The sequence below is a fragment of the Notamacropus eugenii genome, chromosome 4, assembly GCF_028372415.1.
Source record: "Notamacropus eugenii isolate mMacEug1 chromosome 4, mMacEug1.pri_v2, whole genome shotgun sequence".
Classification (NCBI taxonomy): domain Eukaryota; kingdom Metazoa; phylum Chordata; class Mammalia; order Diprotodontia; family Macropodidae; genus Notamacropus; species Notamacropus eugenii.
In genome coordinates, this window is record NC_092875.1 from 186193372 (window position 1) to 186221291 (window position 27920).

Here is a 27920-nt window from a genome sequence, read left to right on the forward strand (position 1 = left end):
GCGGAGGTGGGGGATGCCCCGGAGTGGCGCAATATCTTGGGGGAGGGGAGAGACTAATCCCCTTCATTTCTATGCAGGGGAGATTCCCTAAAGCTCAGGGGGACGAGAGCGTGACGACAGAGCGGGGAAGCCCCAGCGCTGGCTAGAGAAGGCTGAGGCCGCGGGCGCAGCAGCCAGATTGTGAGATTTGGCGTCCTGGGAGGCAGAGCTTCGAACACACACTCCACCGCGTCTCTGCGCTCAGCCCTGGCCAGCCCCACTCCCCAAGCCATGTGCGTCCTCCAGCTCCTCATCCTGAGCAGCGGTAAGTGCATGAAGCCGACCCCGAGCTCCTGTCCCTAGGGTTCTTGGGGGTGAGAGTGGGGAAGGGGTGGGGAGGGGCGCCACCACATGTAATCCTCCTCTCTCCACCTTTCCTCACTGCTCCCCATCCATCTTTCCTTCATCCATCTACGCTGGCTCACCACGCATTCGTGTCGGGCTCTCTCCTGCAGCCTGGTGTTTGGCGTCGGCCACTCAGGTGGTGGAGGTGATTAGTTCAGAGGATGCTCTCCTGACCTGTACAGCCCCCTGGAGCCCTCAGACCCCATACACGATGATCTTCTGGGATAAGGTAAGGAAAACTGGAGAAGGGGCAATACCTCCCGTTTGGCGGCGTTGGGTCAATGGGCGGGGACAGGGAGAACTTAGCTTCTGAGGTGTTTCATGCCTTTTAGAGAGCGATCTAGTGAGAGCAAAGGGGACAGAGGTAATCCTGTAGCTTCTCGCTAGCTCATCGAACACACCCCTCAATCTCCAAGGCTCACGGTCAATCCTCCAGGCTCAGATAAAAGGAGAGGGACCCTTCCACACACCACCCGAGGATTGACTCTTCAGTACTGTTGTCCCCAAACTGTAAAAGCCCATGGTTGAGCGCTAATCTGCAATCAGAATCCTTTCTTTCTCTTCTTTCCCCCTACTTCTAACCTGGATTAACTTGAGAAGTATTTATGACTCTTCTCAAAACCAAAAGGTCCCTAAGGTCAGAAACAATGGTCCATTTAGAACTTGAAAATATGGAATAATTTCATATTCCTATAATATTATGCCCCGGACATATGTATGTATATATGTACACATGGGTGTGTGTATACATATGCACATACATATAAGTATGTATATGTGTGTATGTGAAAAATGAACAGAAACGAACTTGAAAACTGTTTTTCAATTCACTCAAACTCAACTTTCAGTTATTCACTTTATGGATTACCCATTTTCTCCAGCCATTCTCCATCAAGGCTGACAACCAGACCGAAACAGTTAAATTGAATCTTTGAGCATATGTCCTCTATCTATGGGTGTACAGGTGTATTTGAAAAAGCCCAATTTTCCCTATCTGAAAAAGGAGGAGTTTGATTAGATGTTCCTCCAGGTCTGACCCAACTCTAACATTTTCTAAGAGGCTGTCTGATTATATTCCCCAAATGAAATACAAATTAATTTTTGGCATTAGGTATCAGCAGCAGTTCAATTCTAAAAGAAACATTATGCCCGAGTCTCTCTTTTTATGACCGTCACTGCTGTGGGAACTTAAGAGGAATTAGTCATCTGCAAAACTGCAAAATGTTTGCCACCCACATTACAGTGATTGCTATAAGAGAACTTAGTGTCTGTGCCTTTTATTCATCACTTATTATAAACAAATATACATACATATATGTATATATATACACATACATAGATTTATATTATATATACACACATACATATATATCCGTATATTGCTAGTTCTCTATTTAAAGCATTTTATAATTTTTGATGCCTTCAATTTAAAATCATGTTAATTTCTGAGTATATCCTTTCCTCCCCCCATTAAGCCATCCCTTGTGATAAAGATTTCAAAGAGAAAGAAACTAGATAGCACATCTTCCGTTCTGGTGGTGTATACAATATTATACATCCATAGAGGGGTCCCCATTTCTGCAATGAAAGGAGGAAGGTGCTAACTCTCTTTTTATGTGTATAAGACTTGTTTCCCTAACTAAACTGCGTTTCCTAAGGGCAGGGGACTGTATCTGATATTTCTTTAGCATCCTCCAATTGAAGGGGTGGTGTATGTCTTCTGCCAATGTCTGGTTTTTAATTGATGTAAGCATAAAGTGGAGAGGGTGCTAGACCGTCAAATAAAGTTCTAGATAAGATTGACAGAAGGGAGGCCTTAAATCACCTGCTTCAGCTACACCTAAAAAACAAACTCCTGTTTGTGACAGCCAAGAGATACCCAAGATGAAGTCATCTAGATTTTTCCAAAGACTTCTGAAGGTCACGATGAACTTACTACTTTATGAGGCATTTCAGTCCATTTTTGGACAACTCTAATAGAGAGGAGTGGGGTGAAGGTACATAATGCCTTCTATGTGCCATGCACTGAGCTAAGCACTTTACAAATGTTATCTCATTTGATCCTCACAACAACTATGGGAGGTAGATGCTGTTTTTATCCCTATTTTATGATTGAGGAAACTGAGGCAGAGATTAAGTGATTCGTCAAGGTCACATGACTAAGTGTCTGAGGCAAGATTTGAACTCAAATCTTCCTGATTCCAGGCCCAGAGCTCTTATCCACTGCTTACCAGCCTCAACCTTATATTCAATTCAGTGGAATTCAACAACCATTCATTAGGTGCCTGCTCGGTACCAGTCCCTTGGAGATACAATGACCAAAATGAAAACAATCCCTGCCCTCAATGCACTTAAGTTTTATTGAAAGGAAACACAAATAAGTAAATATAAGATAAAGTCCAAAAAAATGGGGGGTGAGAAAGGGCAGGAATAGAGAATCTAATTGACAATTTGGAGGATCAATCAAATTAATCTTCCTGTAACTTCCACCCATAGTTTCAAGTTTTGTCCATCAGATGTTTCTCAAGTCTTTTTTATGTGCTATCCTTTCACATGTTTGAAGACAGCTACCAAATGTAATAGAAAGGGCATTGCACTAGGAGTGACAGGGCCCAGATTAAAATCTCAACTTTTTCATTTACCCATTTGCACAGGTGATATTTCCAATGCCCACACTGCACTCCCTCCATATGTTACCTGCTGAAACATTTTCTTTTTTTGACCTAGATCAGGTATCACTCCCTTCATGAAGACTTCCCCCATTCCCTCCATTAGAAAGTGGTCTCTGTCCTCTCAGATTTATTTTAGAAATGGAACAAGCATTTATTAAACGCCTACTATGTGCCAGGAACTGTGCTAAGTACGTTACAAATATCTCATTTTATCTTCACAACAGCTCTGGGAGGTAGGTGCCCCATTATCCATTAACCTCATTTTCCATCTGAGGAAACTGAAGCAGACAGAGAGAGGTTAAGTGATTTAATCAGGGTCACACAATTAGTAAGTATCTGAGACTGGATTTGAACTCTAGGTCCATTGCTGTACCCACCGTGCCACCTCACTAACCCTTTTTCCTGGATCTTGATTTGTCCTTAAGACATTCTTTCTTCCTTTGTAATTATTTATGCATATTACTTACCCCTGTCCCCAAATTAGATTATAAACCTCATAAACCCATGGGCAATGTTGCTTTTCATTTTCCAATCTCAGGTTATTTACATATATATATATGTATGTATGTATATAAGTAAATACACACACACACACACACACACACACACACACACACACACACATTGAATTGAGTGTTTCCGAGGCTAAACATTCTGAGTTCTCTCAGCCAGTATTCAAATGGCAAGGCTGTATATCCCTTCACAATTCTAGCTCTCTACTTCTGGCTGTGTTCCAGATTGACCAGTATCAGTCCAGCCTCCATTCAGTCACTAATCTAATTTTCCTTAAGTTTAGTTCTGCTCTTGTCATTCCTCTGTTCAGTAACCCCCAGATGTTCCCTGTGCCCTTTAAAATTCTCTGGCATTCAAAGCCCTATTACCTTTCCAGTCTTCTTACACCTTACTCCCTCCCTTAACATGTTCTCTTCAATCCAATGACAGTAGCCTCCTGGGTGTGCCCAAACAAGGCACTCCATCTCTCAGCTCTGGACATTTTCTCTGGCTGTCCCTTGCCTTGAATGTTCTCCCTCCTCTGCTTTGACTATGGACCTCCCTGGCTTCCATGAGTCCCAACTAAAATTCCATCTTTTACAGGAAGCTTTGCCCAAACCCTCTTAGTTCTAGGGCTTTCCTTCTGTTATTTCCTATTAATCCTGTATATGGCTTACCTTGTATATATTTGGTTCTGTATCATCACCCCCATTAAATTATGAGCTTCCTGGGGCAGGGAGTCTCTTTTTTCCTTTTTGTATCGCTAGTAGCGATTTAGCATTTAGCATGGTGCCTGACACATCAAAAGTATTTAATAAATGTGGTGCCTAGGACTGAGTACAGTATTCCAAATTTTGTCTAATAATAAATTTCACTTATATAGTGCTTTCAGGTTTGCAAAAAATGTTACGTATGGTATCTTATGTGTTCTTCACAGTACTCCAGGAGGTAGATACGATACTATCTATCATCCCCATTTTGTCAGATGAAGAGATTAAATGAGTCAATATATATACACATACATGTATATACATACATATATACACACACAATATATACATATGTGTGTGTGTATATATATATATACACATATATATATATATATAGCTGGTATCTGAGGAAGGATTAAAATTCAGATCATCTTGACTTCAAATCCTTAACTCTGTCCACTAAACTTCTTAGCTGCCATGACTAGGGAAAAGCATCGCAGTAAGGTCACCTCTCATTATAAAAATAGAAGTAGTTATTTCTCATTTAGTCATTAGTCATAGAAAGTATGGCAAATATGGTTTTTATTTTCCATGATCCCTCAGTTAGCTTTATTCTTGATACCTCTGTATTTTTGCCTTAATTACTTAAGGGAGGAACACCCCCCACGCCCTCACTCCGTGGAAATAAAACAGCAACAGCCTAATAGCTCTGAGGTAGACAGACATGGAATTAAACAGTCATTAAAAGAGGGGTAGATGTGAAGAGAACCTACCACCCCCTCCAAAGGGTAATCAACAAGCAATAGACAAATCCCCAAGGGTGTAATTAAAAAATACTTCATGAACTAAGTGGATGAATTTTTAGACTGTAGAGTTCCAGCTGCTGTTAAGTCCAATCTTTCTGTGTTAGGTCCTTTGGAATGATGTGGTAAACCTTAGTCATTAACCTTTGCCTCTTATGGGCCTTTAACTGATGCTCTAACCGTACAGCTGTGGATGGTTGTATTTATAGACATATTCCTTGCATTATTTACTCTGCAGGAAATCTTAGGACTTCCATCTTTCCCCATTTTCAACCACCACTGAACATTCTACTCTTTCTCTGTTGTTTGTGGAACCAGCCATTTAAAATCAGACTTGAGTTTTATTAAAACAACAACAACCTATTGGGTGTTGGGATGCAAAGGAGTTATCACTATGGCAATAAACCAATCAGAGATAGCTAAAGTGATATTTATTAGACTTGTCAATACTTCTAACAGGTTTGGGCACATCCTGCAGATGTTTGTGATTTTCCAGCCCAATAATTATATGTTTGTATTGATTGTATTTGTGCTACAGAGAAGAAAGCAGTATTTGGGGAGAGGAGGAGGGAGAAGGAAGGAGGGAAGGCCTGTGGTGAAATATGTTACTTTATAGAAGATTAAAACACCTTGTAATTTTTTCCACCACTTTCTTGTAAATTGTACAAATAAAGCAGAAAGAAAGACACAAAAAGAAGAATTTTAAGAAGGTATCTGTTTCAGTTTAGTTATCCCAGTTTATTTTATCTTTCAAAGCATGCTTTTAAAAAAAATCATTTTTTTCTTTCTATGGCACTGAGGTGGGTTCTGGAGCAAGTGGGTTAGGCAGATGCCATCTCTGAAGCTGGTTTCCATTGTTAAGCATACTGGGCAAATTCCTGTAGAAGCTCTCTGTATCATTATTACCACTCTAATTACTCATAATTACAAATTCCATCGAGCTGGGTTTTGTGCAACACACAATCCCTGTCCAAATGGCATTGATTTTACCTGGGATAAAAATCAAGCCTGTACAAGTTATGCTTTTATCAAATAATTTTGCCAAAGAGCTTAAAATTCTCTGTAGACCATGCCCAGTTAGTTTTTACAGAATCCATGTGAGTCTAGGAGGGATGCCATTTTATTCTATTGATGGGAGATACACATATATTATTGGAGATATAAAAAAGTGAAGTTTCAACATATTTCCAATGTAATGAGTCAGTAGTGAAATTGCTCTCAGGCTGACAAGCTCTGACTCCATTGTTTCTCCCACTGGACTAGGTTTCTCCCAGATGAGAATCAGCCAAGGTCTCTTGTATTTCCTTCTGTCTCCTCAATTCTTCTCAGGCTTTATGTGCCTCTGCTACTATCCTCTGTTCCTTCTCAGCATTAATAAGAATGAATGAGCAAAATGAAAGAGATAAGAGAAAAACTCAGAAGTGCCTGTCCTCATATAGTGGTCAGTAGTCAGTAGAACTCACTGTGCTGAGTATTGGGGATACAAAGAAAGGCAAAAGATTGTCCATGCCCTCAAGGAGTTCACAATCTAACAGCAAGACAACACAAAACATTTTAACTCAAAAATTGACAGAGAATAAGCAGTAGTTGTCAACATAGGCATACATATCATTTACAAATAGACTTCTGACTCCTCACCAACTGGAGTCCCATCTCACTTAGTTGGATTGGGTTACCAGAGCTCTAGGGCAGGTAGGTGACACAGTGGAGAGAGCACCAGTCCTGGAGTCAGGAAGACTCATTTTCATGAGTTCAATTCTAGCCTCAGACATTTACTAGCTATGTGACTCTGGGCAAGTCACTTAACCTTGTTTTCCTCAGTTTCCTTATCTGTAAAATGAGCTGGAGAAGGAAATGGCAAACCAGTCCAGTGTTTTTGCCAATAAAACCCCAAAGGTGGTCACGAAGAGTTGGATGTGACTGATAAACTAGTGAACAACAACAAACCTGACAAAAGGGAACAGAAAGGAAGAAAAATTTTTGTAGCATTATTATAGAAATATCTCATTTGATCCTTACAACAACACTGCAAGGTAGGTGCTATTATTATCCCCATTTTATAATTGGGGAAACTGAGGCTAAAAATGATTAAGTGATTCCCTCAGGGGAGTAGATGTCTGAATGAGGTCTTCCTGACTCCAGGCCCAGCCCTCTATCCATTGAGTTACCAGCCAACTAGATTTAAGATGGAAGGGGGGAGGGCATGACAACAATATTTAAACATTTGAGAAGTTGTCAAATAGAAGAGAAATGGAGGCTCTGGAGTGCAGAATTAGGAACAATGGATGAAAGATTAAGAGAAGCTTGGTATAAGGAAGGAAATAAAATTCCTAACAATTACAGCTGTTTACAATTAGGATGGAAGTAAAGGGTTGAGTGACTCCTCTAAGAGTAAGTAGTCTATGGAGGGTATCCTTGTCCAGGTTTAGGTTGGATTAAGTGGGTTCTAAAGTCCCTCCTAATCCTGAGATCCTGCAAGTTAAAAGACCTTTGCCTCTGTAAGAGGAGCCCTCATGTCGGTGACCTTGGGCAAGTCTATGGATCTCAACCTCCTAGGCTGGAAAAACAAGATAAGAGTTACAGGTTAGTTGTAATAATCAAATGAGACAATATGTGTAGAGCACAGACATTGCCATTTAGTGTCGGCTTTTCTTATTATAGGAATAGCTATAATTGATGTTAGCCACAAATAGCAAAGTAATCTGTTAAAGTAAGCAGCTGGTGCTGCAGTGATTGAGAGCTAAGAAATCTGTCTTGTCTACTGAGAAGCTGTCAGGATGAGGTAAAATGAAAGAGGATCTAGGAACACTCTTTTGGTCAGGGACAGAGTTGAGTAGGGATGCGTCACAGAAAAAGTGACCTTTTTTGGATGAATTATAAGAGAAGAGAAAAAGGGGAAACAATTAGGCATGCAAAATCAGACTTGACATTTTTATTACTGCAGTAGCAAACTGGGTCAGCCCAATGGTCCATCCAATCTAGCGTTCTGTCCCTGACAGTTGCATCAAAGAATATTTTGTGTGTGAAATTCTGATCACTACCAATATCAAATGCCTACTATTTGCCAAGGGGCAAAGACAGATTTGAACCTCCTTAGTCTGTTATGGACCTCTCAGTCATGAAATGATCTAAACATTTCTGGATCCTAGTCATATTTTCTGGCTATGTTATCTCTTGAAGTGACAAGCCATAGAAGTTAGAAGAGGCAGAGGAGGGCAGCATGCACTGAGAGAGATGAGAGGTTGGGCAGATGTGATCTGCAGATCCACCAAGAGGTGCATTTAGCCTAGAGCCAGCAGCTGATACCTGTTAGGCCTTGCTAGAATCTGGGTAGCTAGAACCACTTGGGCCAAATTGTGAGGTTGGAAAAATTATTCTTTAGGTTCTTCCCACATTATCTCATTAATTACTCTTTCCTACCACCACCAGGTACTCAGTCTCCCCTACACCTTGTCCCCTCAAGTCAAAACTTGTCTTTATTAAATGCCTACCATGTGTCAGGCACTGTTTGAATGATTGGGGATACAAAGAAAAGCAAACCAGACCCCTGTCTCAAGGAACTCAGAGTCTAGGGGAGACGACATGTAAGCAACTATATCTGAATAAGAGATATGTGGGACAAATTGAAATAATAGCAAAAGAAGGTACTAAGATTAAGAAGAACTGGAAAAGGCTTTGGAAGAAAGTAGGACTTTCAATGACACTTGAAAGAAGCCAGGAGGTAGAGGATGAGGAGAGAGACTTCTGGGCATGGGAGGTAGTCAGGAAAAATGCTTGGAGTCAAGAAATGGAGGGTCTTTGTCTAGTTACAGTGAGGAGATCAGTGTCACTGGATTGAAAACTATGTGGATAGGAGTAAGGTGTACTGGAAAGGTAGGGAGAATTCACATCATAAAAGGCTTTAAAAGACAATCTATCAAAAAAAACCCTTCAAACAAATAAGCAAACAAAGCATTTAAAGCACTTTGCCATGACAACCTTGTAAGGCTAGTAGTACAAATATATTATACTCATTTTATAGATGAAGAAACTGGGGTTCAGAAGTGTTAAGGGTCCTAGTATTCAGCTTGTTAAGGGTCAGAGACCTGTCTGATGTCAAAACTAGTGCTATTTCTGCTATGCCATGTTGCTCCTTGGAGGGAGGGAGGAGTGAAGGGTCCTAGCTTTAAGACCATTTATCAACTTTTATTTGCCCGTTGGTACTCTTAGCACTGTTCATACATAGGCAGCTAAGTGGTGTTCTAAGCTTGGAGTCAAGCAATCAATCAATAAACAGGGAAGTACCTACTATGTGCCAAGCACTGTGTTAAATGCTGGGAGTTGAGTTTAAATCCAGTCTCAGGTATTTAATTAGCTGTGTGACCTTGGGCTAACCTCTGTTTGCCTTAGTTTTTTCATCTGAAAAAATGAGGAGAATGATAGTACCTACCTTTCAGAGTTGTTGTAAGGAACAGTGAATTAATATTTGTAGAGTATGTAGTACAGTGCCTGGCACATAACAGGTGCTATATAAATTCTAACTATCATCATCATCGTCATCATTACTCTAAGTATGAGATCCTTGTCATACTTGATCAGCAAGTGGACATTTCCTGGAGAAGTCAAATCTTAGCAATAACTGTTAAATAGTCTGAGTGTTCCACTCATCTTCTTCTGGTGTCAGGGGAGAGCAAGGAAGGCTCCCAGCCTAATGGGGAGACTCCCTGTGATAAGCTTATGGCAATCCTGAATAGGGCAGCCAGGTGGAGCAGTGCTACTAGACTCAGGTAGACCTGAATTCAAATCTGACCTCAGACACTTACAAGCTGTGTGACCCTGGGCAAGTCATTTAATCTGTTTGCCTCAGTTTCCTCATCTGTAAAATGAGCTGGAGAAGGAAATGGCAAACCATTTCAATATCTTTGCCAAGAAAACCCTAAATGAGGTCATGAAGAGTCAGACACAAATGAAATGACTGAACAGCAAGGATAAGAGTCGCCCAGGATGGGCGGCATAAGACAGATCGTAATCCACATTGTTGGAGAGAAGAGCAAGACTGAGGAGCTCAAAAATCTATTATTTGGATGTTATTACATAGGAAATAATATAGAGAGAAATATTAGACTATAAGGCTGAAATACCCTTAGAGAACATCTATGTCTAACTTCTCCCTTCATTTGGAAAATTATGCTGAGAATATTGAAGTAACTTGCCCAAGGTCACATAGCTAGTAATTAGTGGAACCGAGATTCATATCCTGACCTTCTGACTCTTGTGTCACTATCTTACACTGGGACCATATCATGAAAGACGTTGAGTTCCAGCTTAGGAAGTTTGGTCTTTATTCTCTAAGAAATGAGAAATTATTGAATAATTCTGAGTAGGCAATCAAGGTTAAATGACTCGCCCAGGGTCACACAGCTGGTAAGTATCTGAGACTGTATTTGAACTCAGGTCTTTCTGATTTCAGGGCCTAGTGCTCTATCCGCTGTGCCACCTAGCTGTCCCTACCATTCTTGGTTGGTTGTAGACTTTCCCTTTGAGGTCCTCCAGTGACATTACCCAGTGGATGGGTCCCTTCATTGGGAAAGGACTCACAGGATGGAGACCACATTGTTAGAAATAGAAGTGACACCTCTGAACGTCATTGTTGTTACTGTTTGTAGCAGTCCATGCCTCTTAAGGAGTAGGAGGAAGGAAGAAAACAGTTGACAGTTATAGAACAGAAACAGTTTTTTCCATGACAAAAGAGGGAAGCACAGCGGTGTCAGATCTGCCTGGCCTGGGTTGAGGACCTGGATGAAAAGCTATAAAAAGACAAGAGGTTTCAGAGGCTCCTCTTGGTGACGAAAAACCAGTTTCCCACATTTGCCTCAGCCTGTCCTCTGTAGGAAGGGCAGGATTCCAGGCAGTTCTAGGGAGCAGAGCCATAGCCCTCATATGGCTCCTTTAGCTGAAAGGATATCCCAGTGACCCTTTGGTGAGGTCCTTGAGGGCAGGGACCATCTTTTGCCTTTCTCTGGATCCCCAGGGCTTAGCACATTACCTGGCACATGCTGCTGTTCAGTTGTTTTTCAGTCACATCTGACTTCATGATCCCATTTGGGGTTTTCTTGACAAAGATACTGGAGTGGTTTGCTGTTTCCTTCTCCAGCTCATTTTACAGATGAGGAAACTGGCCATACAGGGTTAAGTGACTTGACCAGGGTCATACATACAACTAGCAAGTGTCTGAGGTCAAATCTGAACTCAGGAAGATGAGTTTTCCTGACTCCAGGCCTGGTACTGTATCTACTGGACCACCTAGCCCACCCCCATCCCCAGAACATAGTAGGAGCTTAATCAATACTTATTGACTGACTGATTTTTTTAAGCATTCTGCCAACTCTTCTCAAACTGAACTTGGTCTAAAAATACATTCTTAAGGGCATGGTAGCATAGTGGGTAGCATGATCACTTTGGCATCAGGAAGATCTAGGTTTGAATCCTGTCTTAGACACTAAATAGCTGTGGGACCTTGGGAAAATAATTTCATCCCTCTTAGCCTCAGTTTATTCATCTGTAAAATGGGTGTGATGATAGCAACACCTACCTCATGGGGATGTTGTGAAAAATCAAATAAGGTGATTTATGTGTAATGTCTGGAAAACCTTGAGTGATACATAAGTGGGAGCTAGGGTTTTAGATTTAGTAGAGGAAAGGACCTTAGAGGAGACCCAGAGATGTGCAGTGAGGTCTGTGTGAGGCAGGATGCAAACCCAGATTTTCTTGGCCCCAAGTCCAGTGCCCCATCCACTACGCTACGTTGCTTCTCTTATTTTTTGATACTAGCAGTGCTTGAAGAGAAGCTTGGGCATGGTGGTGATAACACTGTGGTGCAGGTTATAGCACAGGATGGATGGGTAGAGGACCTGGAACATGGTGGCCTTTGTAGACCACAGATGTCTTTCCCAAATATTCTATGACATGATAATTCTTCAGATATCTTCAGATATCCCTGCCCTTCTCCTTCATAAACCAGGTGAGTTATGGGATGGCTAAGATTGGAAAGTTCTAACAAATGTAGGTGCAGACTGGGAAAATGTGGTGGGTTCAAAGGGAACAGGAAAGGCAAAGGCATTTCATAATGATTTGGAACTGGTCCTGGTAGTGGCAGATGCCACTCGCATGGGCACTATTGGGATAGATTATTTGCTGGCTGGAAGCTGGAAGTCCTGAATCAAAACAAAGACTGACAAAGAAGACAGCCAGATTTGATTTAGGTCAGTATGTGAAGGCGATATAAACTAATTGGTGACCACCAAGTTATTTTGTCAGCCACCAGGGACTAAGAACATTTCCATTGTTTGGATATCTGAAAATTCACTTGAGAATAAAGGGTCAATGTGGAATAGTGGAACTAGAAGTAGCCTGGGAGTCCAGAGTAGCCAAGGTTCAAATTCTGCCTCTGATCCACCATACTGGCGATGTGACTCTGGGAAGGTCATTTTACCTCCTACTGTTCTACTAAACTTTTATAAATTTCCCAGAAAGGGTCACTCTGCTTTGATAGAGGGAGTTTCCTTGGCCAGGACTGCCATCTATTAGTGGAATCTTCAATTTATATACTGTTTCCAGCTAAAATTCATCTCATTTTCAGTTTTTTCATTGATACATTCATCCAAGTCCCATCTAGCTTGTCGCTGTCACAAGCTCCTGCTGTTTTCCCTTTCTTTTCATTTCTTTTGCAATCTTTCCAATCTTAGATATGCATCTTCTCTCACCTGGAATAATGGCCTCCTAATGACCCTCCCTCCTTCTATTTGCTATACGGGGTTGATAAAGCAATCATCCTAATGCACAGGTTCAGTCAGGTCATTCCCATCCTTGAAATATCTAGGGGTTTCCCTATTACCTACTGAAAAAAGAAAAAGAAAATGCCTCGGCTTAATATTCCACATCTGAAATCTACCTTAAACTTGTCTCTTTCCTTGTTTCATACTATAAATTTTCATATGGGCAGCTAAGTGGCACAGTGGATAGAATGCTAGCCCTGGAGTCAGGAAGACTCATCTTCCTGTGTTCAAATAGGTCCTCAGACATTTACAAACTGTTTGACCCTGGGCAAGTCACTTAACCCTGTTTGCCTTAGTTTCCTTATCTGTAAAATGAGCTGGAGAAGGAAATGGCAAACCACTCTAGGATCTTTGCCAAGAAAACCCCAAATCGGTTCATGAAGAGTCTGACACAATTTAAAAATGACTGAACAAAACCCTTTCATATAAATTTTCTTCTCATTAAGCTGAACCGTTCACCATGCTATTCTCTACCTCCCTGCATTTGTCCATACTTTTTGACCTAACATGGACTCCCTCCCTGTGTCTGCTTATTAAACACTGGTTTTCTTGCAATGCTCATTTTGGGTGCTGGCTCATTCAAGGATCCTTCCCTATCCACTTTCTGCCCCCAGATAGAAGTGTTCCTTCCCTCCTTAAAACTTCCATGGCAGCCTCTTTGATCTCTCTTTGGCAGTTAAGCAGGCAGCAGTGGGTAGGGTGCTGGACCTGGAGTCAGGAAGATCCAAGTTCAAATCCTGTCTCAGACACAGATTAGCTGTGTGACCCTAGGCAAGTTACTTAACCCTATTTGCCTCAGTTTCCTCATCAGTAAAATGAACTGGAGAAAGAAATGGCAAACCACTGCAGTATATTTGCTAAGAAAACCTTAAATGGGGTCACAAAGAGTGAGACACAAGTGAAAAACAACTGAACCAGAAATGAAGTTAACCATCTCCCACTTTATAGTAGTCATCAGGGTACACATCTCATCCTCCTGTTCATCTTTGTATCCACAATGCTTAGTGCAGTACTTTGTGCATGGCAATCTAGTTTATCAGGAAGACATTATATGCACCAGAAAAGTCTCAAGGATGAAAATGCTGATTCGTGCTTGCTGAATAAGATTTAAAGATTTAATTTAATTTAAGATTTACTAACACCTACTATGTGTAAGGCCCCGTGGAAAGGCCCAGCTTAATTTCTTGGTCATTTAAAACCTATTAAGATGAGTCATTCTGGTAACACTTGTAAATCTAACCTTGTCAATTAGACCTAGTATATTTCAAGGAAAAAAACCATTTTTCTAATAAAACTATCCTCTGGAAGAAAAAAAAAGAAGAAACTCATGTTAATGCTAATACATTCTACTCTCATTATGACATCAGCCTGGGAGCCAAACCATTTTGCATGTAATAAAGAGTTGTTTTTATGATGAATGGGGATTATATTGGCAGTTTAATTGAGTTAGAAGCCAAGGTACATGAGGGTTCGTGCACAAAGCATCCAATAAAAGAAAGCTATTTGATAAGACTGGAAAGCACTAGGTTAATTTAATACCAATTCCATGCGTTTAAATATATTTTACCAAATTATTAGATGAAATATAGGGGAAACACATACACACACACATACATTCTGTCCTGATCTGTGATCTCACAGGCTTAGCTTTACAAGTGTACCACAGCCTAGGAGCTTACCTTTTGTTGTTCAGTCATTTCAGTCGTGTCCAACTCTTCATGACCCCATTTGGGGTTTTCTTGGCAAAGATAATGCAGTGGTTGGCCATTTCCTTCTCCAGCTCATTTCACGGATGAGGAACAGAGGCAAGCAGGGTTAAGTGACTTGCTTAGGGTCACACAGTTAGTAAGTGTCTGAGATCAGATATGAACTCAGGAAGATGAGTCTTCCTGACTCCAGGCCCAGCACTCTATCCACTGTGCTACCTAAGATCTTAGCACTGAGAGATTAACTGACTTGTCCAGAGACACATAGCAAGTGTGTGTAGAAGCAATACTTGAACCCAAGCCTTTCTGACTACAAGGCTGGTTGTCTATCACTATGCCATACTGTGTTTTACATCCATATTCATATATACTCCTGTTCTTTGAAGAAATAGAAAGGGAAAAAACTGCTCCCAGTGAGGGACTAGAATGAGATGAAATGTTGGTGTGGTTGGGATTTGGTGCTAAAAGTTTTCCAATATTCATGAAATAGATGTTTCTAATGAGTTTTTCTTTTATTTGAAAATTCTTTTGTGTGGTTTACAATTCAATTAAAAAGAAAGAGGAATACATCTGTGGACTCTGGTTTGGCATGCAGTGTGGATTATTCAAGTCGTTGGTTCATGCTCTGGTTTAGTTCAAATGCCTGCCCTAAAAGAAGATGCCTGCCCTGCTAGTCAAATTAGTGGCCTCAGAAGCAGTCAAAAGAGAAGTCATTCATGTCTCATCTCTTTGATCTATTGTAGTTCAGTTGAGGAGTGAAACTGCTGACTGAAAGCTACTATGGAGAGGACATAGCATAAGTAAATAATATCAAGAAGAATTGGACTGTTTTGAGTGATTGGTGTCCAAGTTGTGGTCTAGCTTTTAAAAAATTAGCTGCTTGAAATGTGCTTCGAAGCTTTTCTCATCAACAGCTTTTCTTTTGCTGTGAATGCATCAATGAGTTTTTGCTTTTGTTAGATACATACATATGTTGATACGTGCATAAAAGCCATTTGATCTTGTCCATAGTTGATCTGTTTGTCCAGTTTCCAGGTTAATAAGAAATTCACAAAATGGAGATTTCTTCTCTCTCATTTTGTTTTTTCCCCCAACTGTTCTTGAAATCCTTGAATTGTCAATCAGCTTAGGTGAACAGTGCTTATAGTAGTACTTAGCATACCACCTCTTAAGTCCCTGTTCAAAATTCTTCCCTATGAAATTTCCCATGTGTGCCACACAACCATTAATATAAAAAATACAACCATCTTTATGGGTTTTTTTTCCCCAGAGGGAGTTAGCCACAAGAAGAGAACAGTTGTGATGGCTAAAAGAAGAATCTGCTTAGGAGCATAAATTGAAATGTTGAAGATCCTGAAAACATAAATTTAGTGCTGGAAGATACCTCAAAGGTGTCAAACTAATAGCCAAATCCACACAACTCTCCAGTGTATCCACCCACCACAAACCAGATTAAAATATAAGGGGGAAAAGTTTGACAAAATAATTACTTTCCACCCCAACTCTCTATGTCTGTAATTTGACTGACATAGCAGGCAAAATAGGAGAGAGAGGGTGCAACTTTAAGAGGGCATTTCCACTGGAAAAGCAGTTCCTTCCACTGACCTCTGTACTCTGAGCATGATATTTAAATGTCATGCCATTTGGTGTCCCTCAAACAACTAGGGCAAGCTGTTTCATTGCCAACTTAGCCCTACTTGATTCTGATTTCAACTCCCTGGAATATCAAGGACCAGGGGCCCCAAACTCTGGAAACATGGAACTATCCACAAATAATAACTGGTGGTCTGTTCAAATCTATTGTTTGACTAGACTTATGATACTATTCTTTGTTGGCACCAAATTAGGATTCTTCCAGTTGTAGGGCTTTGGGTTGAAGAGAGGAAGAGGTAAGGGAAACATGGGATTTTGAAATAAAAGGGACCTAAGACACCATGTGGTCCAACAGCCTCATTATGCAGATGAGATAAGTGAGGCCAAGTTGACCCAGGTCAGTAAATGCCAAGGCCAAGGATTTGAATTCCAGTCCTCTAACTTAAATGCAGAGCTCCTTCCACTTCTCTAGGCCCTTCTGTTTGATACTTCCCTTTCTCCTGGGCAGGACCTTTGTACATAGTAGGCAGCTATTAAACTGTTGTTGCTTTGAATTGATTGTATTGCTTTGAATTCCCTTCCTTTCCTTTCATCCTTTCCATCTGTCATTAAAAATGGCCAGTGGCATTGGGAAGACTTTGCCAATGGTCCACGGAAATTTGACCATAAAAACAAACCAACTTTCGTTGATGTTGCTGAATTTTAAAAAATGAGTTATCTCGTGAAGCTAGGCAGAAGGACACAGCCCGCAGGTCCCAGATCATGGGCAAGATTCTGGCTTCAGTAATTCCCAGCAGCCAGCATGATAATGAAGCCATTTTTATGTAAATGGACTCAGTAGTTTATATTTTTGCCGCCTCCAGTGGGATGTTCTTCTGAATTCCAGATGAACAGTTGGGAATTAGAGAGATAGGTGGACAGGAGCCATCCACTCCCACCCTGAACACCCCTCCCCGCCCCTCAGCAGAAAACCAGGTGTAGATAACCTGGAAGTTCCTGTCATTCATCCAAGTTTTTGTCATTTCAAATGCAGCAGTTTCTGTCGAAATATAGTCCCATTGAAAGTCAGTGGAAACAAATCTAGGCTGAACACATTTTAAGGTTAATTAAGAGAGGAGAAGCAGGATGTTGCCCCAGTGTGGGGACTGTAGCTGCCCATTGTCTCTTGCACTAATACCTGCAGTGCCTGGGCAGAATTAATTAGTTAAACTGGCAGCAGCTGAACAGTTGTAGCATCACCTGGAGGAGACTTGGCATGAATTAGCACTGGATTATCCCTGGAGTCTGACCTGTTAAATGCCCTGTCTAGCAAGTGTAAGCATGTGTCTGCCAAGATGCTGGGGGGGCAGGGTGGAAGAGGGAGGGTTGGAGGAGGCAGGGCCGGGGCACATGATGAGGCAGCATTTTGTGTTTTAATTAGATTTGAAAAGCTCGAGTTTGTGCTAAACCAGATAGGTGTTTAAGAAGCTGACTTCTGTCTTTGCTTTAATCTGCATGCTTAATTGACCTTCCTCCCCTTCCTAATATCTGTTAGACCACATGTGCTTTACCTTTCTCCAGCAGGGCTCTCATAATTATTTAGGAAGGAATCCTTCAACACTTAAAAGATGGCCAAGAAAATGAATTCCTTCTCATAGACTAGTTCTAGGAAAGACTTTTGTGGAGGATAGGGCTCCAATTGAATCTTTAGGAAGGCATGCTCAGGCTGCCACCAGAGGTCACTCTAGTCTCATGGAGAATGACTACCAAACAGAACTGAATGGGATGGAGGGATGGAAACTCGGTCTTTCCACTGATCTGGTAAACTCCCAGATTAATAAAGGAGTAATAGTAATGGAAAGAAACTGTGTTTTCTTCTCCAGGGGAGGTATCATGAGGACCTCACAAGTTGTTCCCTCAATTTCCTGTCTGTGTGCCTCAGTATTTATTATTTTTCTTAAAAGCAAAGGGGTGGGAGAGAGTTCTCTTTATAGACTAGACTTCTCTATAAAGTAAAAAGACTGAACTTGGATTTTAGAACAAAGAGGGTAGCAGCAAAATCATTTCATTGATCATGTCTGCATTCATGAAAAGCTTTTTGGCTGCAGGCACAAACTGAGTATAATTTGCCATAAATGTCAGCACTTCCTACTTGGTCACTGCTGCATCCCCAGCAGTCCAAGCATTGCCCTGTTGGAGGGTCTGTCTACAACTGTTAATTTGCCTTACCATTTGCAGAATTCACATTTAGAAAGCTTAAAAATTATGTGAAATCAATGGAGGATCAGGTGGTGACAACTTTTTCAAATAAAAAAAATCCACACTGGTGATAGGGTTAGGGGTGAAATGGTGAATGGTGTATCCTAACCTCTTATTGTAAAGGAAGATGAAAACTAGAAACTGTAACAGTTGGAAAGGAGCCCTCCAGTTTAGTTAAAAACTGACCAGTCAAGTCAGCGAAGGAAAAATCTATCACAGAAAAGTTATGTTTTAGTAATTGAAATACCACTGGCCTTGGAGTCAGAAGATGAAGATTCAAATCCTGCTTCTGATACTTAAGCTAGTTGACTATAGTCATTTCAGTTCTGAGAGCCTCAGTTTACTGGTTTGTAAAATGGAGGCACTGGAATCAACCAGAGCACTTAAGCTAAAGCATATGCAGCCAGGCTCCTACCAGAGAGATGATGCAGAATGTGACTTACATTTTTGGTCATGGCCAATGTGGGAATTTGTTTTGCTAAACTATGCATATCTGTAATAAGGGCTGTTTTTCTTTTTATAGGTCATTTGTGGAAAGTGGGGAAGTGGAATAGAGAGATAATTAAAGCTTGTAAAAAGAAAATAAGATGAAAGGCTTGGACTAAATGACCTTCAAGATCCCCCTCCAGCCCAACATTTTGTGATTGAGTTGTTTGCCTAAATTCAGTCCAGACCTTTGATCTGATCTGTCATTGGTACTGTGTTTTGGGAGGATAACTCTCTTTATACTTGTATAGTGGGACATAAAAAATGAGGGAATTGACTGATAACAGACCTAAAAAGAAGGTTCCATTCTTATTTTTCTTCTCCCTCTGGCAGAGTTCATGACACACTTTATGACTTTATGGATAGTTGTGAAAAGAGACCCTTTAGGACCTTTATGAGCTGGCTCTTATATTCATTCTCTAGTGATGACCTGTGTGTTTAATTGGCTCATTTGGTGTGGATCTACCATTTTCCAAAAGACATTTTCCCTAAGCACTCTATATGAATCTCTAATGTCTTATTGGAGGTCTCTTCTATGCACTAAAATTCTGTGATTCTATGAATAATAAATGAGTACCTGATGAATGGATGGATAGCTATCTGAAAGGAAACATTACATTTTATTCAGAGAAAATAAGTATCATCTATGTAAGGAGAAAAGAGTGAATCCATGCTAACATCATTATTGCCAGTAGCAAACATTTATTAAAAAACCTATTTTGTATAGGGCACTGTGTTACTTGCTCAACTTGCAAAGACATATGTCATCTCTTTCTTCAATACTGAATTAGTTTTATTCTTATCAATCATCTAATTGGAGAGCTAGGATTTATTATTGTTGTTGACCTTCCATCCATTCTCAAAGATCTAGCTCAAAGGTCATCTCTTTCATGAAAGCTTTCCCAATACTTTTGGGTGAAAAGAATGTCTTTCTCCTCTGATCTCATGGGACTCTAGTTAGGTGTCGCAGTGGGTAGAGTGCTGGACCTGGAGTTAGGAAGACCTGAGTTCAAATGTGGCCTCAGACACTTACTAGCTGTGTGACTCTGGGCAAGTCACTTAACCCTGTTGGCCTCAGTTTCCTCATCTGTAAAATGAGCTGGAGACAGAAATGGAAAACCCCTCCAGTATCTTTGCCAAGAAAATAAATCCCATTTGGGGTCACAAAGAACTAGATATGAGTGAACAAAAAGTATTATATCCATCTATCTATCTATCTATCCATCTATCTATCTATCTATCTATCTATCTATCTATCTATCTATCTATCCATCCATCCATCCATCCATCCATCCATCCATCCATCCATCTATCTATCTATCTATCTATCTATCTATCTATCTATCTATCTATCTATCTATCTATCTATATCTTAATGTCTCACTAGATTTTAAGCTCCATGAAGGTGGGGGCTATATCTTAGTTACTTTATACCTGCCTCAGTGTCTAAAATAAATTGCTGTGTATAGGTACTTAATGTCTGTTGAGTGAGTAAAGGAAGAAAGAACATATCTATTAAAAAGTAAAGATAGATGGTGGCATATGGTAAGTGCCAAACGAGTAGAAGAAATATGGTGGAGCATAGGACCTAGAATAAGAAGACCTGTGTTCTAGTCCTACCTCTGTAGCTTTCAGCAAATAGTTTCATTCCTCTGGGAATCAGTTTCCTCCTCTGTAAGATTAGAAATTGCAACAAGATCATCTCTGAAATCCCTTCTAGCTCTAGCACTCCGGGGTCCTTTGTGCTAGGCTGTCATCATCACGGTTGTCTCTGTTGTCACCATTCGTCCTTCTTTTTTGGAAAAGGACCAATGACATCATGGAGGTAATGCCTTGACTCCTGTGTGAATGGATTTAAGTGAGGCAGTGCTAGGCAAAGAGAACTCAAAAGAGGGATATATCCCTGGGGTCAAGGGACTCAGGAAAGTCAGGGAAGACCACAAAGGAGTTGGGTTCAAACTGGACCTTGAAGGCTGGCTGGGACTTGGGGCATTTTAGGTGGGTGGAACCATACCAACAGAGACCAAGATTTAAGACTGCTCATGGGGTCCATGGGGAGAGGACAAATACATCAGTTAGATAGTTCATCTCTAGGGGCAGTGGAAGATAGATTAAAAAATACCATGGAGGGCCTGGAAAGCCACATCAAGGACGTTGTGCTTTTAGTCTATTGGCAATAAGAAATTCTTGAAAGTGTTTGATCAGGGAGTGATATATACAGAGTGATATTTTAGGAAGAATAAAATATATTTAAATTATACTCCTGAAATACAGTGAATGTGATCGATCTGATACCTATACAGGTGGAGTAGGCTGCCACCTAGTGATGGAACCTAGTGATTTCCCTCCTTGCAAATCACTAATGCCTGAAATTCTACCATTAGAGATTCATTCTTTTGGGGATGAATATGCAATAGGATTGTCCCTTGTCAAAATGAGAATACCCTTAAAAGGGGTAACATGTTAAGTCTTTCAATAAGTCATTTACAATTTACACCTTTATGTAAATTTAGTTTTGAGCATCTTTCTGATACCTAGCTGAGCTAGATTTAACAGGGCTGAGAGACTGTGGGGTGGGCAGGAGGGAAAACCCTGAAGATTGGGAGTAAAAGCAGCTCCTCAGGGAAAAAGAAGGGAGATGAGGAAGTAACGAAAGCCCTTCACTTCTTTGTAAATTTGTCTGATAGTAGAACAAGTCTATAGTGGCATCCTTCAACCTAGTATTTAAGCTTTAGTGCTTGGGATTATGTGTCTCTTTTCTGTACCTTTTAGAAACCTGCACATAGAGGTTTGGGACTGACTGAATTACAAGTACATGTACTATGTTTTTTGTTTATTTAATTTTCAGTTGTGTCTGACTCTTTGGTATCTAGTACTGGGGTGGGGAACCTGCAAATGGCCTCCAGGCTGTGGGTTCCCCACCCCTGACACATAAGGAGGTAATGTGTTTTAGTGTGAATAATGTGTTGGATACACAGTCAGGAGACCCGGGCTTGAATGTGGCCTCAAACTAGCTGTATGATCATGGTCAAAGCATCAGTTTCAAATGGAATGAATAATACTCTTCTATTTAAAAGGAGGAGTTGCAAGGAAGATGCTTTGCATACTTTCATAAGCTATAGAAAGATGAGCTAATATTGCATTAACCTTATCCAAGAGGCCTCTAAATTGAAGGGTCCTCCAGGAAAGGAAGGGAGCTTCTCTCTGAAGAGCTTTTTATTTTTTGGTAAGCAATGGGCCTAGGGCCCTTTATGATACTTTTGCTGATGGGCCCAGATTTTCAGTTCATAGCAGTATAAGGACCACCCGTAAGAAATCAAGAACCTGGAAAAGTCTTTTATTTTACAATTGAATTGGCAGTTTTTCTCATCATCTTGAATTTGTGCACTGTTGTGGTAAATCAAGAAATTATGTGTCATGCATTACAAACATTGAATGTCAGCAACCCAAATTTGTCCAGGCCTCAGCAATTTTCTTGTCCCAACGTAGATATTTTATCCTTCTTAGATCCACTGTTTTCTTTAAAACAGGATTAATATTGCTTCTTCGAACAGTTTATACATACAACTTTGATATCTGGGTTCAGGGTTTGCAGCTCTTGGTCTATAAAATGCAGTGCTATTATAAGGTAGAAGATAGAGCACTGATATTTGGCCTGGACAAAACCCTGACCAGGCTGAATCATTGGCCAGATGCAAATCACCTCCCTCCTGTAATATTCCTCATTTATTAAATGAGGGGGGTAAACTAAATGAATCCTAAGGTCATATCCAGATCTGAAATTCAGTGAGTCTGTGATTCTTTTTACAGATTAATGAACAAAGTGGAGAGCTGACCAAGATGCTGGGGATGAACCTAAGCCTTAGTGAACAAGTTCCTGACCAGAAAGAGACAAATAGCTCATCAGAAGTCTGTCCTTCTGAGAAGTGTTCCTTAATGATCAAGAACATTACCTGCCAGCATGTTGGGACTTACAGATGTACCTTATGGGCAGCAGGAGAAGAAAACAGCCCAAGTGCCACAGTTGAACTGAAAGTGGCAGGTATGTGACATTGCAAATTGTTATATTTGCCATAATCAACACTTACTGTGAAACCGCGGCAAGAGCAACATTCTACTTTGTACTAACTAGGCTATAGTAGCTGAATCCAAAGAAAAGACATAGTTATGGTCCAAGGATAAGGTATCAAGGAATTTTCCCTTCACAAGATATACTGATTTTAGTCAGATTAAGTAAAGGAAATGTTTGGAGATGATTTTCCTAACTTAAAATGAGCTTATCAAATCATATAAATTTAGAGCTAGACGAGACTTCTATAATCATCTAATCTCCCAAGACCCTTTCCAGCTTTAAATCTATATTCTTATGTGCCCAAGGTCCCATGTGTACTAAGTAACAGTATTTGAACGCTTTTCATCTGACTTAAGTGTTCTTCCCATTATACTGTATTGCTTTATTGGGTATGACGATGGCAACTCCCCAGCTTTATTCATGGGAAATCCCCAACTAAGCACTTAATTCTCCCAACAATAAATCATTAATTTTTTTTAAACCAAAACTGTTATTTCATTGTATTGGCAGGTTCTGGTGAGGAAATCTCTTTACCAATAACAAAGAGCATCTTCTTGGATATATAATCTTTAAGAGTTGCCTAGAGCAGCGAGGTCACACAACCAACGTGTATCTGAGATTGGAATTTCAATTAACTAAATTAAATTCAAGTGATTATAGTTTACCAGTTAGTATGAGGATGATTCAGTCAGAGTGGATATAGAATAAAAATATCCATGTGAGAAAAAATAAAAGGAAACACTGGTCTGGGAGTTAAGACATATTTTCTAGTCCAGTTCTGCTCCTTGTTGATCTTCATTCTAACCAAGTTAATGTTTTCCTGGGCCAATTTATTCCACCATCTCTAACCCATAAAGGGAATGATATTTTTTCCCCTGCTCCCTTCCCTCAACATGCAGCCCAGGATTTTAGCTGAGAGCTCTAGAAACAAGTTTAAGGTCACTCTTGATGATCTAGAAAGCTTCCTCATTAGATAACAAGCTCTTAGTGCTTTAATTGCAGAGCAGCTAGAGGCTCAATGGATAGAGCAGAGGGTTTAGAGTTAGGAGGACATGGCCTCAGATACCAGCTATGTCACCCTGAGCAAGTCACTTAACCCTGTTTGCCTGAGTTTCCTCATCTGTAAAATGGGCTGGAGAAGGAAATGGCAAAGCACTCCAACATACCTGCCAAGTAAACCCCAAATGAGGTCACAAAGAGTCAGACAGGACTGAACAGCAACAATGCTTTAACTATTCCTTGCTCATTTAACTATCCAACTAATCAACTGTCAGATATCAGGTTCCTCCCCAATGGGATGAGTGAATATAACAATGTTAATGCTGGAAGGGACTTGGAGGTCATTTAGTCTAACCATGATACCAAAAACCCAGAGATGACTCAATCCTTGCCTATAGCTAGAAATAGCAGACTTGGTATTTGAACAAAGGGTACAACTTTACAAAGGCAGAAACAGTATATCATCCCAAAGGCAGAAAGTAGCAGATCCAGGATATAAACCCAGGTTCTATAGCGCTTTTTAGAACACACTGCCCATCTTCTCTATAGCCATTAGTCTCTTCTTTATTTCTACATGTGTAGTCAAAGATCATGGTGCCAACGTAAAGGCAGGAACAGAAATGGGAGAGAAGTAAATTCCTTTTTAGATTGGGAACACTGTATTTGAGATAGTAATAGCCCACTTACTGAATGTAAAAAAACAAAATCCTGAACAGACACTTTATACTTTTCATTTTAGGCTGTACCATGGAGCCCAACCGTGACAAGTTACAGAAATACCAAACTGAAATTCTCCTCCTGTTGTTTCTGGCAATGTTTTACGTATTTCTCATCGTTTTCACTTGTGTAAGTGTCTTCTTTAACAAGTTCAATTCCTTTCAGCAAACATTTATTAAGTGCTGATGAAAATCAAGTCACTGACTTGACTGACTTTAAGAAAAAAAATTTTGAAACCCCAAAAAGTAATTTGGGAGATATTCATTTAACTCTGGCTTAACAGCATGGGCAAAAAAGTTGTTGGGGGAACGTGTTAAATTGAGCTGATTGTCTGTCCCTGGACCTGTGATTGCACTGATGTAGAGAATTCCAGGTGTGAAAACCCTTTTCACCAATGAAGAAAGAAGATTCATTCCTAATATCCCTAGTGAACTGCCTGGAGCACTGAGGGACCACCCAGTCAGTACCCATCAAAGGCAGGACTTTACCCCAAGTCTTCCTGACACCAAAGCTGGCCCCCTATACCCCACACTGTGCTGCATCTCTCTTCTCTAAGAAGCACTAGAAATGGTGTGTTGCTATTTCCACTCTGAATACAGTACACTTTGAAGTACATGGAGTTTGAAAATAATTTCAGGAACATCTTAGCTCAGATATTATTGTGATGATAAAATGAAATTGTGCGTTTGATTATGCTTTAAAACAAAGCCAAAGATTATTGAATAAATTCAGAATACTTTGTAATTCCATTAGTAATTACTAATCCTGGGTAATCACAGTCACAAAGCTCTAGGAAAGTCTGTCTTATTCAAAGGACCAAACATTTGTTGGATGCCTACTATTTTCCAACCATTGTTGGGGAGAAAAAGCAGCATGTGAGATGCAGTCAGTCTTTCTGAACCCCCAGGAGCCTGAAATCTAGCAAGGGGGAAACAATGCAAAAACACACAAAAAGATAAATCCTTCTACAAGAAAGGCGGCACATGAGAAGAGAGCAGTGTCTTCACTATTTTGCATGTGGCATGCATGTGTGTATATGTGTATGTGTGTGTATTCCCTTCTATGACTATTATTCAGAAAATGAATTTTAAGAGGGACATAATCTAAAAAAGCTCATGATGCCAGTTTTGACCGTTCAAAAGGAGGACAGCAGTGGGGAGAAGGACCAGGTCTTAATGAGCTTTATATAACTGAGAGATTACACAACAGTTGTCTTGCTCCCTAAAGACCACATGTGTAAACTCATGGATTTGGCATTTTGGGGGACTGATAAAGCCCTTTACTGCTTCTGGCAGGTTTTATGTCACTCAGCACTGAAAGATTTGAGCTTTAAAATGATGAAACAATTCCCCTACTGGCCATGGGCATTGGGTTTTCCTGCTTGGTGGCCAGTAGGGGACTTTGTCATTCTCAAAGTGCCCAACAGCTGAGCTAGCACACATAGTCCACTGGAAGCATGAAGGAAAGGCCTCTATAACCCCTTCATCCCCCAATCACATATTTGCCACAGGCTCAGTGCATGTCTGTTGAAACTATTAATTGAATACATAAGTCTTTTCCTCTTGGATCACATGGTGATTTTCCTTCCCAGGAAGGAGTTATCTAGCCACCATCATGAATGAACATTTTAATTCTATTGCTAACTATACTATTTTCATTTCTGATTTCGATTACTCTTTTTATTTATTCTCTCTCCTTTTTTTTTTTTTAAAGAAATTTGCAAGACTACAGAACATATTTCCAGATATCAACAAACAAGGCAAGGAACAAACTTTTCTCTACATCCCCTTCCAAAATAAGAAAAGCGTTCACCAGATGGGTCCAACAATAGTTCAGAAGATAGACTTGGTCTGAGCTTTCCTTCCATGGGCTGTTTTTAGAACACCAAGAATTCACAACTGTTCATGGTTCCTTGGTCAGCCAAAAGAACAAAGACGCTCTGTGCCCCTGTGAAGGGGGTGGCATCACTAGGATCACCATTCTTGAGATGACTGAAAATGGGTCCACAATGCCCATCTAGAACATGCCTTAGAATGGACCAACCCATTGTTCATATAATTTTGAGCCTCTGATGCAGAGCTTTGGAAATATGGAAGCATCATCTCTCAGGATGATCCCTGCTACCAGTATCTCCTTAAGGATTCCCATTCAGCTGTGTACTCTGCTCATTGGTCAACCATGTGAAAATGCCTTTTGGAGAAGGTGTATACTGGCCTAAAGAATTCTCTCAGTCACATGGCAGCTACTTTCAATATTGGTGAAAAACGCTTTCATGAAAAATGAATGTATGAGATTCGCTCTTGCTTGGGATTCAGAGACTTGATTCCCTAGGGGCAGACAGCTACCTTCCCATATTTCAGAGGGATCTCTTGGAAGCTGCTTGAATTCTGCTACACCAGCACAGATGTTTCCTGTATTGGGGAAGACTGACAGGTCCTGCTATGAGATGGTGGGAAATAGCTAGCAAATAACACCGTGACTTGAAGGCCCTGCCATTATTTGTGCTATGTGTACATTGAAGTAACAGGTCAATGAACTAGTTCTCAGCAATGCCTTTTCATCAAGGAAAGGCATTTGCAAGGAAAATGTGAAGAAAGATGCCATGTTAAAAGAACACATGTCCTATAGGGAATACATACAGACACACAGAGACGCACACAGAGACACACACACCTCTTGGTAGCTGACTTAAGAGAATTTCCAGGCTAGAATCACAAATCTCCCATGGAGCCTGTGCCAATTACTGTGTCTTGTGCCAAAACTTGGCTCTCTTCTCTGCTGTTTTACCTGAGGTCATGAAGAAATTCTTCAGAGCTAAAAACACTACCTATGCCAATGTACAAGAGTGATAAGGATGCCAAGTTGGGGTAGTTTTACTTCCTAGTTTCCTGATGCGACATTTATGTTATTAAGTGTGAGGGCTCTGCATCAGAAGACTCTCCTGAAAAGAATTGGGGAAAAGGGGAGAAAGAGGGAGGGGAGATGGAGAGAGACAGAGAGGGAAAGAGAGAATGGGGGGGAGGGAGGGAGGGGGAGAGAGAGAGAGAGATGGAAAATGGCTCAGTGCTATATATGTTACTTAATATATTCATATTATCTTTGTACCTGTATCCCCCCCCCCGCCCCGTCCCCCTTCCACTTCCTCCTTCCCGGTTTGTCTTTGTATCCCTAGGACTTAGCACAGTGCCTGGAATATAGTAGGATTTTAATAAAATTTATTTTAATCGAATGGAA

At 40.6% G+C, this 27920-nt stretch overlaps 1 protein-coding gene across 1 annotated transcript; it reads left to right on the forward strand.

Annotated features, from left to right (window-relative positions):
* The first annotated feature begins 28 nt into the window (after positions 1-28).
* Positions 29-27920, forward strand: CD83 (CD83 molecule). The gene is made up of 5 exons (XM_072603888.1): positions 29-304; positions 495-613; positions 22709-22940; positions 24709-24815; positions 26400-27920. The coding sequence occupies exons 1-5, from the start codon at positions 271-273 to the stop codon at positions 26538-26540; spliced, it is 633 nt and encodes a 210-aa protein (XP_072459989.1). The 5' UTR covers positions 29-270; the 3' UTR covers positions 26541-27920.

Excerpts from the sequence above, each read along its gene's own strand:
- CD83 (XM_072603888.1), top strand. The coding sequence starts at position 271 with ATGTGCGTCCTCCAGCTCCTCATCCTGAGCAGCG. Across the intron at positions 614-22,708 it reads CGATGATCTTCTGGGATAAG|ATTAATGAACAAAGTGGAGA; the intron begins GTAAGGAAAACT and ends TTCTTTTTACAG. Across the intron at positions 24,816-26,399 it reads TTCTCATCGTTTTCACTTGT|AAATTTGCAAGACTACAGAA; the intron begins GTAAGTGTCTTC and ends TTTTTTTTAAAG.